This window comes from Brugia malayi (genome assembly GCF_000002995.4).
Source record: "Brugia malayi strain FR3 genome assembly, contig: Bm_v4_ChrX_scaffold_001, whole genome shotgun sequence".
Lineage (NCBI taxonomy): Eukaryota > Metazoa > Nematoda > Chromadorea > Rhabditida > Onchocercidae > Brugia > Brugia malayi.
Window position 1 is genome coordinate 17,994,237 of NW_025062479.1, and position 15,455 is coordinate 18,009,691.

The window sequence follows — 15,455 nt, forward strand, 5'->3', positions numbered from 1 at the left end:
TCAGAATTAAGAAATGCAGTAATAACTGACAAAATTTGTGAACTGTAAAGGTCAACAATGACTGGTTTATCAAGGAATCAAGCGAATTAATTTTCATATAATCAATATAAGACAAGGAGATTAATAGCTTTTTAAAACGTATGCTAACATCATCCATCGTTAACTTAATTGAAGCTACATTCTTCGTTTTCCAATTATTTGCTATTGGCACTACATCTCTAAGGAATTTATTACAGTTTGTAAGGAGAAAAAGATCCTTGTATCGACTTTGATTATAAATATATAAATGTCGCCTTGATATACATGGACGAAATTCAAAAGTAGGATAAAAGTACAAACTGTAATAACTTCAAAAATCCTCCCAGATTAGCATTTTTTTGTTGTTCCACAAAAATACGAACAGCAGCAGAAAAGATATGAAGATTAACTTCAGCAAAAACAATACTAATAAAAATTTTAAGACGATGAATTAAGCTCAATCCTTTACTGGTTTCGTGAACTGATTACTATCTTTAGTATCTTTCAATTATGATTTATTTACTGAATTTTCAAAACGGTTCAATACACCCAAATTAAACAGTTACAGTAAACTCAATGAAAAGCTTGTTGTAGCCTGCTCTATTCTGGGACAGAAAATGTAAGACATGGCATCCAATATCTGTCATAACCATACTCTTTTGTGTCATTATTACATATGTCGTCCTGAACAACTTTAAGCTACTATGAAATTTGACAATGACAAGTTAACTTTTCATCCTCTAGTTTGTCTTCTAACAATATAACATTAAAACCGTTTACAACCATGAGAAACGGAGAATGGATAACAGGTGTTTGTGTCAACACGTCTGCATGAACATCATATATTCAGAATTGTCAGGTTTGAGAAAGCATTAGTAAAAAATCGACTTACATAAAGCATCAATGGAATATATATATATATTAAATCCTGTCATCATAGTCGTCTCTGAAAGTAAAATCTCGAGAATCCTCCACGCTTCTACAACTGTCACTTTTTCATTTCTTCGTTGTGAAATTTCTTCCATATCTTCCCTTGAAAAAGCGAAAATCATTACTGCCCAAAATTTCAATGTAGACAATGAAAATGATCGAGAACCACATTTGAATTCCACAGAGCTTGTGACCTGTATTTATGAAAATAATTTTTTAATATCAGTGTAGATAAATCATCATGATTACTTGAAGGGATTGCGATATTAATATATTCAAGTCGTAATACGATGCGTTATCCAGCCTATACTGCAATCTTCATCAATGGATCCAAATATGCTTTTTCTATATGTGAAATATAAATATAAGAGTTGTGTAAACCAAAAATGTTTTCATGCGATCTCAATTCTTCTTAATGCAATAATTTTAAGCTGCGTTTAAAAAACTTCAGGAAAACCGAATAAGAGAGTGAAAAAGTAGAAAACAACCAGTTATGATTTCTTACAAATTTCATAAAAATATCGATCATAAGGCTTGAAAAATGTTGGATAGCGGGGTCACTCAAATTAATAGCAATGAGTACCTATATAGAGAAAGTTGCACTGAATCATTCTTCGAATTTATTTTTAATACGATGTGTAAATTTCATTAAACTGCTTTTTTGTATACATTTCCATCAACCAGAGATGCGAAATACCTACAAACTTATCAGTTTCCTTCAAAAATCTAAATTGCGAGTTGATATGCAGTGGAAAAAGTTCCTAGGAAATATATACCTGTGCGCAATAAGTGATAGAATAGGAAATTCCGACCACAATGTAAAAAGTGTCTCCAGTAGTTAGCTATGTCAAGCTATAGGATTAGTTACGATTAGTTACTAAAGGCACACTTTAGAGGAATGAATCCAAAGAACAAACAGAGTACTGAATCCAATAATACATTTTTTACTTACCCTCAGAAATAATGCAATAATTGTTGCATCCAGTATTAAAACCAAGACGTAGAGTTAGGAGTGCGGTCATTTTAAGAAGCACTAAATAGTTCAAATGAGATTCTAAAAAATAGCTGGGAATGAAAATAAGGCAACATTTACAGGATAAACGGGAATGTCGTCGTGAGTAATTCAGAGTCATCGAATTATTCCTTCATCATCCGACGATTCACTTCCATCTAAGAACACTACGCTTGCTAATAAAATAATAGTCAAATCTTTGGCTTTTGCTACCGGTGCTTCATTTCTGCCTGAAAATTTTAGAATATACATTGTAGAAGAATCTAGACCTAAGGATAAGTAAATGAGTACATAGCTAAAAATCTAAATAAATGAAACTTCCTACAGCTTATTTCATCACAAAAAAAATATGATTTTCTAGCTTTCTAAATCAACTTAACACAGATGTAACGATAGTGTCACTTAGGTAATCAGTTGTTTTAGAAATAGAAATTAAATAAATATTGCCTTCCCTCATCCACCTGTTAGACATAATTTGTCTATCATCTTTGGCACTGTCATCAACCACTAATTCAGCTGGAGTTGAATCGCTTGATTTCCACAGCATAAGATATTGAAAAAAGAAAGAAGTCTTTCAAAATTAATTTTCTAGAAAACAAGAAGAAATGGTCGACACCCTGAAATTCCCTTTAGTTTTTAGGTGTCAAAAATGAAATCCATCATAGATGCTTCCAGGTCCATAATTTTTTTCATTGATTTTGCCGTTTAAAGCTCTTATATATAGCATGAAAAAACATTCTCGAACTAAAAACTCGAAGATCGTTTATATAGTTTTGCTCCATCCACTACACAGGGAGAAGCTAGCACCAAAAGTAACCAACCTCAACACCCTTACTTTCAAATAGCACAATCCGAAATATTAGTTTCTCCCTGAAGAAAATACCCTTCCCGTCTTTAAAAATGTCTCTGAAAAAGCCCGCAATCTGTCTCTAAAAAAATAACGACGACCAATTGCTAACTATGCAGAACATATCAAAATTAAGATGTAATGCTTCGAAAATCATCCGAAAAAAGGCATGATAAAATCCGCAAAAATGTGATATTAGTATGATCAGTTTGATTTTATACAATAGAAGCGCATCATGTAAGGCGAAAGTCTGAAATATTATTTACGAAAATAATTTAATAAATATGTTTAAGTGTAAAGCTTATGATCGTTCACTATATGGAAAAACATAGAAGTCACACAAGTCAAAACAATCAACACTTCTAGTAACAACAACCGTAGAACAATCTGAATGTTATATTGCTTCATACCATTACTTAAATATTTGTTTAAGACTACAATCCTTTCGATGAAATGTATCAGGAGATATTTTAGCCTGAGGTCTCTCGAGAAGTAATTATAGAGTATTTATTGAAATAACATGACAAATGCATAGCCGTACAAAGTGGACAAGTTGCCTTTGACATTCAGTTTCCAGGCAAAACTTCGAAGTAAAACAAAAAGTGAATTAAATGGGTTTTTGAGCAAAACTAATCTTCCTGATAATATAATCACTATTGATTTCAGGCGTATCACCAGCTGTCTTTTTCCTTTGCTCCAACTGTTGTTCCAGGTGACGGAACATATCGACCAGTTGTACATGAAACATTAGCAATAAGTAACGTGGAGTGCAACCAAAAATCTATGTATTTCTCATAATAACACAGCCAAAGAGCTAATGAAACAGCCTAATATGGAGATAAAATTTCCTCTCATCATCTGATTAAAAAAATGCAAAGCTTGGAGGACAAGAATTCAAAAAATTTGCTTAACATTTCATTTAAGGAGAATTTAAATTAAGTTCGCACAGCACTTTTCAAACGCATTCATAAAAACTAATGCTCATCAAATATGCAAGCCAAGATCTATAAAAATACATCCATAAGATTTCCTATTAATGACATTAAGAAACTAGGAATACCATAGTTGCTGCAAAATAGGCTGCATCTCGTATTGCACCGTGACATTTTTCATCCCAAACAAAACGCTGTGAATGGCTATCAGCAAGGACTGCCACAAGTTTTAATATCTTAAAAAGCATCGACATATCAGAATATATGCAACAGTTTATGAACAGTATTTGAAGAACTTTTAACTGAAATAAATGAAAGTATCAAGTTTCAGAACTTTCTCAAATAATCTTTGGTGTACAACATAGAGTTTTAAATTAAAGGATTTGTGAGATTTAATGAGACATTAAAATTACTTATAAATCAAGGAACTGGTAAAAGAAAATCAATACGTTATCAAATAAATCATCTCTTTTTCTGTCAAAGCCCAGTAATATCAATCGTTCAATAAGTGTCGTAACTTCAATCTCTGTCAATTCCTGTGAAACAGTTAATCGTAACCCCCAACTATTAACTGGTTTTTCCAGTAAAGCTGAAAGTAGGTTGGAACTTTTCGAAACAGGCCTGAAACAAATTACCCTCTAGCAGTTAATTTTTACATAATCCATGATGATCAATGCACAAATAATATATCAACCAACTCCAAAAACTCTATTTCAAACCAAAAGTAACAATAGAATAAATGCATTTTTAATATCTTATTATTTTTAATATCTCATTTCTAATACTTACTATTTTTAATATCATATCAAAATAGCGCAATGAAAAGTTAAACGTACTCATTAGAACACATTTTAAGAAACATCATATAAGTTCGATTATCCACCATTAGCGAAAAGCGCAAAAGATCAACTGCTTGTTGAATAAGACTTTTACTAGCTAATAATTCAATGAATTTACAGCATGCTCTAAAAACAAACAATTTAAAGTTCTTCCATGAATCGCATGGTCAAAAACGATCTCGACGAACGAATTATGAGACGTAAATTCCTTTTAGCTTATGATGCACATGTTTCATACATATCCGGACGTCGATATTGCCTTTAATGTAAGCAGAAACCTGACAAACCTGACCGCACCCTTAATTTAAGAAAATATGGAAATTCACTAAGCCGAATGAGTGAGCTGCTTGAAAAGAAGCTACTCCTTTTTCCACATCCAATCTTTCTCACTGATATAAATATCATTGGATTTACATATGTCTTAGAAGTTAATGATTAAACCAACTTGGATTCGGTGATCAGCCTTGAGTGAATGATAAATGTGAGTATTCGGTCAAACAGTTTTTCACTAACACATTTGCGTAAAATCTTTAGCAACGCCATTTGCATTTGAGCAGAAAGTGCCACAGGTAACTGATCAGACAAATCAACATTTGTCTTCTTGGCTAATTTTGATAGTTCATTCCAAATATTACTCAAATCCTGCAGACTACTTATAAGTGTTTTATTAATAACATCAGACAACTAGAACCATTTTATAACAATTTAAATTCCAAGAAAACTGAGGAGTTTTTACTACTCTATTTCTTGAGAAATATTTCAAAAACTTAAAGGAAACTAACCTTTTGTGCTAAGCAATTGGAAATCTTTGCAGCAAGAGAATCAAAGGGCTCTGTTATGTGTGCAGAAGACAGTGAAGTATGAACGGATATGGATGGAACGGAATCTTCTGAAGTACCAATGTATAATGAACGCTTAATCGGTTGCATTCTAAAAACGAACTTTAAAATATTCGGAACTATAATTCGGTAAGTTTAAAAAATTCATAAACCTATTAAACAGAAAAGAACAGTATTCTGCCACTCTTCTTGCTCAGTACATTTTTATTAAGTCTACACTGCTCAAAATCTGTGGATTGCTGCGTGAGAAAGGAGCCTAAATGAGATAACGAATATTTGAGATACGAAGCTATTTCTTAAGGATGGAAATATGAAAAAACTTGCCTCATAGGTATCCTGGCAATATTACCGATCCCTCTCAAAACAATAGTCTGCTTTTCATCGATTGTGATCTAAGAAAAAGCATACATTAATCTTTGAAAGAAAATAATCTTTACTCTCTTTCTCAACACACATGTAACTAAATTGCTAATGATTCTCATTCTCTAGAAATACAAATGGTAACTAAGGAATATAAAACAGATCGTATTTTTATCTGAAATAGAATAAGATATAGAAGATTAGAAAGAGGCTTTCAGCTTTCAAAATCATAGGAGTGAAAACTGAAATCATTTTTATCTTTGTAGCACACAACAATTATATTAAATTGAGCGACTCCTAGTTCAGACTACGAAAATAAGCATGTTTCGCCTAAGGTTTCTATGGAGCAACTACCTCTAGCACTGTAATCTTCAAAATTGTAAGGGCATTATAACAACCAACAAGTGATCTGTGACACAGTGTCAAAAAAATATAAGAAAAAACAAAAATCCTGAAACAATATAAGATGAGCCAACATTGTATGATAAATAGTAGCAACACATAACATCATTTAACTTACTTCATTAGGAAGGCATTGTTCAGGCCATAAGAATTTTATTTTTCCAATAACAGCATGTTCACCCTCCACACAGAGCCTTACTATTAACGTTTTAAAAGTTTCTAAAATCAATCGTCAAATTTACTCTTTAAAATAAAGCAATATTTTCCTACACATTTGTCATTTTAAATGGTCATTGTGAATCAAATTTAATTGTGAAATGACAAAGTATATAGTACGAGTGAATATGAGCTATTAAAAGAATCCAAATAAAGCTTCTGGTCATAATGGCAAAAACCAGCCTACCTTGATATTTGTCATTCTCTAAAGTAGCTTCCACATAAAGGTGATCGTTTATCAAATACCTCAAGCAATTTTTCATCTGAAGCAGAAGTAGGAATTGATTAATAACATAAAAACTCAGTATAAAACTGCTTTTTAATGAGATGACATGGAGCAAATGTTATGGAATTTGGCATAACTATAAGCATAGCTGTAATCTTCATCCAGTTACATCAATCTGTTTTCTCTTCTCTGTCCTCTCTCCATTATCCATCTAAATCCCCTATAATACTGATACCTGGTACATTCTCAAACTCAGATATACTGAGACCACAACCTCATTTTAAACCATATAATCTGTTTACAAGATGGGAAGAGTTCTATTAATACATGAACAGATTCAACCACATGAAATAAGCTGGAAATGTCTTAAAAATCTTGAAACAACTGCAATCATGACAACAACGCCGCTAACGCCAGACCCATCCGACTCAGACAGTCTCAAATCCTGGGAACCTCTCACTTCCACCGTATTAGTACGAATTTTACTTCTGCAACGCGCTGTGCAACACCTACGGGAGGTAAGTTTCAGAAATAAGGCAAGTTGAGGCAATGGTAAAAGGGTCAGGGAGATGGGGTGGTCATTAGCCACAAGTATTTGGATTGCCACACTTGTATCGGAATCCGTGATATGCAGTGACCCTTTGCTGATAACTCATTGGTCAGTCGATAAGAGAGCTAGTATCTATTTCTATTATTACTTCGTCACCACATTTTTGCATATTACAGTAGAGCATGAGGTACATTTCTTTATTTACTATTATCTCTTTGGGATTACTGCTTCAAATTCTTCAGCATATTCTTTTCAACATCTTATTTCTTCCTACTTCTGCTTTTTGACTTTCCTTTTGATCCTTTAGGGACCGGATTTTTAACCTTCTTAGCAGTTTAAAAAAGCATTCTATAACTATTATAATCTTCAGTAGTATATTATATATAAATGCAACCAATAAGGTTAGAATTGTAGGAGTATGGGAACTTAATTTTTTGTAGTGTCTAAGTAAGACTTAAGGTTGTATAATGGGATTTAAGACCCTGGCAACATGTAAAAAGTACAGTGAGGCATATTAGCAGAGTCAGTCCTCCCGTATAATGTTTATGAATGTACTGATCTAGTTTCAGAATTCTAACACTCTGCGCCAACTTCTGCTACAGCATGAATATCGGTTTCACACTAATAACCGTAAAGTTATCATCGATACTGGCGACGGTAGCAATTTTTTGACTTCTAAATCCTTGATTGCTTCATAAGTTTTTTCATCGAAGAAGTGATAATTTGGTGGCTTTTGGGGATTTGTTAAAATTAACTTTTACTGTTGCAGTAGAGATAAGTTATAAATAAAAGAGTGGAATACTGTTTTAGATTTTGCTGTTTTTTTTTCTGATAACTAAAATCATTTATCATTTAATTCAGTTTAATCTTATCAAACTTGTGTGTGCAAATAACCTGTTTGAAGGTATGTGTTATTTGCATTGAATTCGTGTCGTAATGTTTTCAGGAGATAACGCACAGGACAGTACATTGATTTCAGATATTTATGCGTCTAAAAGGACATTAAATAAATATACATTATTACAACTTCATGCAGAAACAAAAACTTGAACCAAAAGGAAGGAAAAAACACTATCTTTGAGCTTATTTCGTCCATCAAAATTTGCATTTAAATTGATGAACGTTTTTATAAATGTAAGTTTGTCTTAGATGCTTATAATCGTGTCCCTTGTATTCAGTCAAGATTTCTTTTTTTTTTTTTTTGGATTTGGTGTGAGCAATTTTAGGATTGCTGAAGCAGAAATATTCTCACCTTGTATTATTTCTGTTACGTCGGGGGCAATGGTTGAATGGGTTCACGTTCCTTTGCAAACAGCTCACACGTGACATAAAGCCAGAATATAAGATCATCAAAATGTGTCTGTTGGCGTCCTTTTTGTGCATGCCCACTTGCCCATTTGGGTGTTCCACGAAACGGACAACACATCCGTGGTGGTCGTATCTGCAGAAAATCTTTTGTTATTTATGAGTAACGTTTAAGGGACTGATTCAAGAATTGAGCTTAAATTCAGTCTACTTATGAGAATATACAATAATATTTTGGTTGGTAGTTAACATTCATGAAAGTTAACTTTGAGCAAATATGATGCAGGAATAGCTACTGTTGATCTAGTTTCATTCGACTATTTCAGGCCATTAATCATGAGGCCAACATTTCTTGATTAAACTTTTCATTATATATATTTCTTCAGAATGCTTCAAAATAGTCCATCGCATTTATTTTTAATCACTGTTAGAAGAAAGAATTATATTGTATTGATGAAAACGCAAAGTTACATCGCTTTCCCCATTGGTGTACATCTGAGCCATACCGAGATCGAAGAGCTATGTAATCGGTTGTTCTCTTGAACACAAACCCATATTATCGGGCTTCAAGTCGCGATGCAGAAGTCCTGAACATGTTTAAGTTTTTTCGGTCTATTTAAAAATTGACCCGAAAATTTGAAACTACTTTGATTGTTCTAAACCCCTCTTCACTGTTTTCCAAACTGAAGTGAAGTATGTTGGAAATGTGATGACGATTGATCTTATTGGTGTCTTTTTCAGTTGATAATAAAGATAGAAGCTTTGGTACGGTAGTATCGGTGATACGTCTGTTATACTTTTTCCATGTTCACAGCGGCAGAAAACATTTCTACCATCGCTTCTTTTACACTCATATCTGCGCTCGCTTTTGATGTTGTATTATACAGCTCTAAAGAATTGTAATAGAAAAATTTTGTAGCATTTTCTGAGCACCTTATGCATGAAGATCATAAATTCCTTTGAGCATTTGCAATGATATATTTGCCGGACGATATTTCCTATGCGCTCCTTCTACCTGTGCAATTATCAATTTTATTTTTTTGAAATTATTTTTCCACTACAGATAGTGAACAAATAAGTCAAATGTTGAAACAGAAAAAAAGCACGCTAAATAAATAAATAAATGGGTCAGTCTATAATAATTTCACTATCTAATTACCTCATGAATGTAATTTTTGACTGCCACCACTGCTTTTTCCAGCACTACGAATTTCATACCTTCGCCGCGTTTGTCCGCAAACATAGCTTTGTCTAGCAGTCAGACGATTGATGCAGTTTCGGAATAAATTTATTTCATTCACTATTTTTAAGGGAAAGTTTTGGATTCCTTTACATTCTTGCAGTTTCGAGTTTGGGAAGTTATAGTGGTTACATAAGCTTCTAATTAATACTAAACGGTGTATTTTTTCCTGGCCGTCCTTCCTATTTCTGCAGATTTAAAATGGTTTATGTAGTTTTGAAAAAAAAAAACGTTCTTAATTATGTGTTCCCTCTTTTTAATGTGAAAAAAAGGTTGATAGTACCCATGGACTAATTTTATTATTATCAAAATGTTTCGGTCCGCCTTCTGTTCTGAAATACATTTTTTCCTTATACTGATATTTTTCTGCATATCAAATGCAGAAAACAAGAATCACCACTTACTCTCATATCAGATATTAAGCTGTACTCTTTAAACATCGTTTCTAAAATAAGTCTTTCTAAAATAACTCACTAAAACATTGCTAGCTTCGTTGTAATAACATTGTATACTTTTGTGACAACATCGCAAATAGAAAATACCACAACATGTGTACCTTGGTTGATTGTCTTAATTACTTGGACATGGGTCGCAGAACTAATTTTTCTAAATTCATGGAATTTCTAGATTCATTATATAATCTGCAAAATCACAACGTTTAAAATCTTTCTCTTTATTATCTATCCAAATGGTTAGATTCCATGGAATATTTACTTGCAAACATTTGTTGAATGGTGCAGTGGACTTCAAATACTCAATTAGTTCTTACACCGCTTGTTCTTGCTTTTCCTGATCTGTTTAGTGATCATTTCCCGCTACTTCCATATGTTTTCCTGAAGCCTTTTGACTACACGGCTATTGCTTGGTCGATTTGCAAAGCTAAAAAAAAGTGGATTTCAAAAAAAGAAGGTTAACTGAAATAAATCTGTAAATAAATTCCCTACTACTGAAATGTGTTATTCATTATCAAAAGCTGCCACTAAATTTGTAACAGAAAAATTACTTTTCTGGTGGCAGCAGTTTTTTGGATTCGCTGATCCTTTGCCGATTTCTTTGATTTTGTTTTTCCTCTGCAGGAAAGTGATAGATAGGGATACAAAAAAGATTACTAGCTTTATCGATAATTTTATTTAATTGTTAAATTATCCCCTGTAGGATTTATATGTTGTGCAGAATCTTTTGCTCGAAAGTATGACATAAATACCATTATTCCTTTTATCGTGAAGACGGTTGATGACAGTGTTAACGATCTGATTGCAATTTGCTTGCTCGCTATGCTTCTTTGACGTTTAACATGCTATGTGTCCATATTACTCTTTACTCTCACTAAGGTATGAAAGAGTACTCCAAAACTATGATCAGAATAGAAAATGTCTCTTCAAAACCAGTGTATATCAATTAAATTAAAACCAGTGTATATCAATTAAATTAAAACCAGTTAGGGAAGTTGCATCAGTACTTTATTTGTCTTTCAAGAAGTCTCAGAACACCCATGGCTTTTCTTACCTGACAAATTCAATATTCATTGTGTAGTTTATTTGATAACTCATGTACATACTTCTGGAAAAACGGCATGATTGCAATATTCCTTCAGCTCTTTAAATGATAAAAATGAGTTAGTTCAGATTCATCTAATTATTTATAATGTTAAGAAAATTTTTGTTTTTTATGAGTTTAAGAATGCACGTAAAAATTTATCGTTTATGCATATTATGGTAATAGAAATTGGGAATCCAAATTTTGCTCTACTTTAGGACTTAATATCCTAAAAGATGAACATTATAAGAAATTGAAATTTAAATTCTAGGGAATGAGGAGAGAAACTTTATAATGTCATTGAGAGAACGGTTAAAAGATTACATTTTTTGATATTGTTTGGAAGTTTGGTAGATGCGAAGAAAAGTTCTAGGTAGAAATTTGCATTTTCTAATAAAGTTTCATTTAGACTACCACCATTAATTGATCAAAAAGACAAACAAATAATCAACAAACATTTATGCCAATTCGAAAAAAATGAATGATATCAACCGGTCAAATTCCTGTTTCCTTTTTTTAATATTCCATTTAGCACTATATTATGGCGATTTGATAGCAAACGTAAGGTCTAAATAGTCGTACTGTTTAAAAGATCAAAATTATAAAAAACTGAGTGTTTTCAGTAGTGAGTTATTTCCAACCATTTCGTATCATATAATAATGCAGTAGTTAAAACAGAATAATTCCTTGAAGAATTAATAACGATGTTTACAAAGTGTACTGTAGTTGAGAATCGAATAAAATTTATGCGACAAATTAACAAAGCAAATATATTAATTAAGTATCGACAGTAAATTAGCAATTATTAAGTTATATTTTAATATAACTTAATAATTGCTATATTTTAATATAGATTTCAATAATAGCAGCATGTGAAAGATCCGCAATGTTTATGACTCCCTGGTCACCATGTACAGTATAACATGCGTGAGTAGAGGGTCAAGTTCAATCTATTCCCAACAATGGCAACGATTTATCTGCAACAGTGTGGATAAGTCGAACAATAATTTTTCCACTTCCATAGCAAAATTCCGTTCCTGCTACTATGTGGTACAACATTCTTTATAATCTCTGTGTGTTAAATTTTGACGTCCAGGATTCGGAATTCTGATGTCAGGTCTTATTCTGATGTCACATATGAAAACTTAGAGATCGGAAAACTCCTTTCAGATCGAAAAACAGTCAAAAAACAGAACTACATAGACTTGTCTTGCTTATCGATCTACTGGAATTACTATCATTTTTCATTATGCATTGTGTTTGCAGATACCTTTGTGTCTATCAGATGAAGGTTTCTCGGTATCATTCCAGAATTATTTCTCTTTGGCAATATTTTTAGTTTGTATATTGCTAACATTTTTGCCAAACATGATTCTCGGTCTATATTACACGCAAGTCTGGGTTTAGAAAAGTCGAAAATCTGGACAGAAAAATGAGCAGTCTGTGTCATCTTTCGAGAAAGTACCTGCTAATAATTTCTTGCCGAATCGAACTTGAAGTTCTTTAAAACAGAATTGTCCAATAAAAATTGAAGGGATAAAAGAATCAGCATTAACTGAATTATCGAATAGACTTCATTTATCAGCAATATATTAGGTTGAAAAGTGAGAATGCCGCCTTTCCCTAAACCAGGAATACTATAAAATCCTCACATTTTTCTTAACGATCATTTAAAATTGATATATAAAAATGGAAAACAGAAGCTCCGAAAGGTAAAGCAAATAATAGAAGCCTTTTTCTTTCCTTGAAAGATAAACAGTCTGAAAATGGATCATACAACATTATTTAACTACTGACTAGTTTGTATTGCATTTTATCTATCTAGCTGTAATTTATTTTTGTGCATTATACGTTGTATATACAGTCAGGATGTTTGCTTTCTGTAGAACTTCTGAATCGATACAGCTATGAAGTAATTGCAGTCTACTAAAATAAAACAGCGAGTAGCCAAACATTTTCAAATTTTAAATGAAAATTGTTTGAAAAAAGTTAACGGAATAAATGAAGTTTTATCTCTCAAGGGATTATGTTGCATTGTGTGACATGGAACTTTTTATTCTTTAGTACGTTCAACAAATATATGAAAAACAGACACTTAGACAAATTAGAACAACGAACAATAAGAAAAGTTGGAAAGAAAAGCATATCTAAGTCATTTCTCTAAAGCACTACAGCAAATGTTACGAATGGATGTGGAAGTTCATATAATAGGACATAATGATAATTAAAAATAAGCAAGTTGGTGACCCAACTATTAGTTTGCATACAACCTGGATAAGGCTAATTAGGATTAAGATTAAATTGTGGTCAAAAAGGATTTGAACAGGACCACTAACTTCTGTGACTGTATTTTTGTATTTCAGACCATGTCAGGAAGTGTACAAAAATCTACATTTGACTAACTACAAGGCACTTAATGATCAAAAATCTATTTCTTCTTGTTAAAAATTCCCTAGAAATAGTAAATCGAGTGATAATTTGACAATGTCAATGAAATATGATTTTTGTGTAAAAGACTACGATTTTTAAATTTAAAGCTGCATTCTAAACAAGGTATTTGCAGCAGCATGATTAAAAAGCTTATCGCATTTGTAAGAACTTTAATTTTTTAATTTAAGTCTTTGACAGCGGAAATAAAAAATAATAAAGTATTTGTAGCAGAATTACTGTATCATAAAACAACACATTAATGGAGGAAAATTAGAAATGGAATGAGGATTTTAGGCACAACAATAGCAGTACAAAAGGTTTCTACAAACACAAACTTTGGTTAAAATGATTATTTGCTTTCTAATTTTTAGCATTTCTCTTTTGTCCATGATCAAATTTTTTCCGACTTAAACTTCCAAAATAAACAGATTTTTCTAAACAAAACTGTTTTGTGGAAACCTAAAATCACATATAAACTGGGAAAAAGCCCCAAATGATGAAAAGGAATTAATACCAACATTTGACATACCTTATCATAATATATATCGTCAATTACAAAGATAATCCAATCAATATAATATCACATCATTTCTGCATACAAGACTGAGCATAATATAACCTTCTCCTGGAAAAATTATGGAATCGTTAAAAAAAATGTTTTTCAGTAAGATTCCGTTTTTTCCTGCATTTTTAAAAATTAAACACTTAATAAAACGCAAAAAAGAGCATTGAAAAAAATCATGAAATGAATTTGCCACATTGTATTTGTAATTTATTGCAATCTTAAATCCGGAAAATAGCGAAAAAGGAAAAATGGGTCAGAACCATATGAATATTGTAAAAATTAAAAATAACATGTCAAACTGTTTTACAAATGACATTCAGATCAGTTATACTGTGATTATTTTCATAAACTTTGGTGATTGAAACTTCAAAAAGTGATCAAAATTTTTCAAGTTGGCAAGGTGGGGCGCAAAGTAAAGGAGCTGAAGAACGCGGACAAGGTGTAAAAACTTCTCTTAAAACAGAAATGAGATCAGAAAAAATACAAGTTAATAACTAGAGTGACTGAGGAATTAGAAAATAATAAAAATAGACAAGAAAAACATATGAAAATAATAATTTTTTCACTACATTGAAGTTTCACCATTGCTGATATCATCTAAGTATTAGCAACATTTTTCCGAAATAATAGTGGTACCTTTGGTCTTCTTTTTTTTACTTGTACTATTCATTAAATTTTGTAAAATTACATCTTCAATAGAAATACTCTTACTTAAGACCTTACAGCAGTCGTGATCATACCTTACATAATGTCCACAAGGATTTTAAGGATTCCATCATATTTTAAGTCCGCATATTACGTTAAAATTCATGTTTACCTTATTTCATTGTTGATGCAAAACCGAATCCTTCCATCTCATCATATGGCTATCTTTATTATGTTTTGTTGATTTGTATCAACATACTAGTATAAAACATTTTGAAAAAAAATAGCTGAAATATCAAGAATAAAGAAACTGAGACATGCTTGATTCAGAAGCAACAAGTAAAAAAAGGCTTATAGAAAGAGTTGTGCGATTTCTATAAGAGTTAAAGATCAATCTATCAAAATTTTCATGGAAATATTTCGAAAACAGCAAAAATCACAATGCTATTTAAAGTGCATTGGCATAAGAAAATCATAAAGCATGAAAACAACTTGGCCTGTTTGCTTTGTTGACGTTCATTTCTATCTATTATACATAGCAATATACTAGAGCATTTATCTTA

The 15,455-nt window shown here is 31.9% G+C and overlaps 4 protein-coding genes across 4 annotated transcripts; 1 reads left to right on the plus strand and 3 right to left on the minus strand.

The window, feature by feature from the left end:
• Positions 1-2,077: 2,077 nt before the first annotated feature.
• On the minus strand, positions 2,078-2,507 carry Bm9560 (Uncharacterized protein; the record flags this gene model as incomplete). The annotated part of the gene is made up of 2 exons (XM_043075263.1): positions 2,078-2,190; positions 2,408-2,507. 2 exons carry the CDS (start codon positions 2,505-2,507, stop codon positions 2,078-2,080), a joined length of 213 nt encoding a protein of 70 aa, XP_042931197.1.
• A 1,342-nt stretch (positions 2,508-3,849) lies between these two features.
• Bm9561 (Uncharacterized protein) lies at positions 3,850-6,658 on the minus strand (the record flags this gene model as incomplete). The annotated part of the gene is made up of 8 exons (XM_001898030.2): positions 3,850-3,975; positions 4,189-4,360; positions 4,576-4,704; positions 5,024-5,220; positions 5,361-5,508; positions 5,742-5,809; positions 6,298-6,398; positions 6,583-6,658. 8 exons carry the CDS (start codon positions 6,656-6,658, stop codon positions 3,850-3,852), a joined length of 1,017 nt encoding a protein of 338 aa, XP_001898065.2.
• Positions 6,659-7,190: 532 nt separating this feature from the next.
• Bm13425 (Uncharacterized protein) lies at positions 7,191-8,221 on the plus strand (the record flags this gene model as incomplete). Its single annotated transcript, XM_043075264.1, has 3 exons — positions 7,191-7,358; positions 7,741-7,828; positions 8,151-8,221. The coding sequence occupies 3 exons, from the start codon at positions 7,191-7,193 to the stop codon at positions 8,219-8,221; spliced, it is 327 nt and encodes a 108-aa protein (XP_042931198.1).
• Positions 8,222-8,438: 217 nt separating this feature from the next.
• Positions 8,439-9,719, minus strand: Bm9562 (Uncharacterized protein; the record flags this gene model as incomplete). Its single annotated transcript, XM_001898031.2, has 3 exons — positions 8,439-8,612; positions 9,274-9,363; positions 9,636-9,719. The coding sequence occupies 3 exons, from the start codon at positions 9,717-9,719 to the stop codon at positions 8,439-8,441; spliced, it is 348 nt and encodes a 115-aa protein (XP_001898066.2).
• Between the last annotated feature and the right edge of the window lie 5,736 nt (positions 9,720-15,455).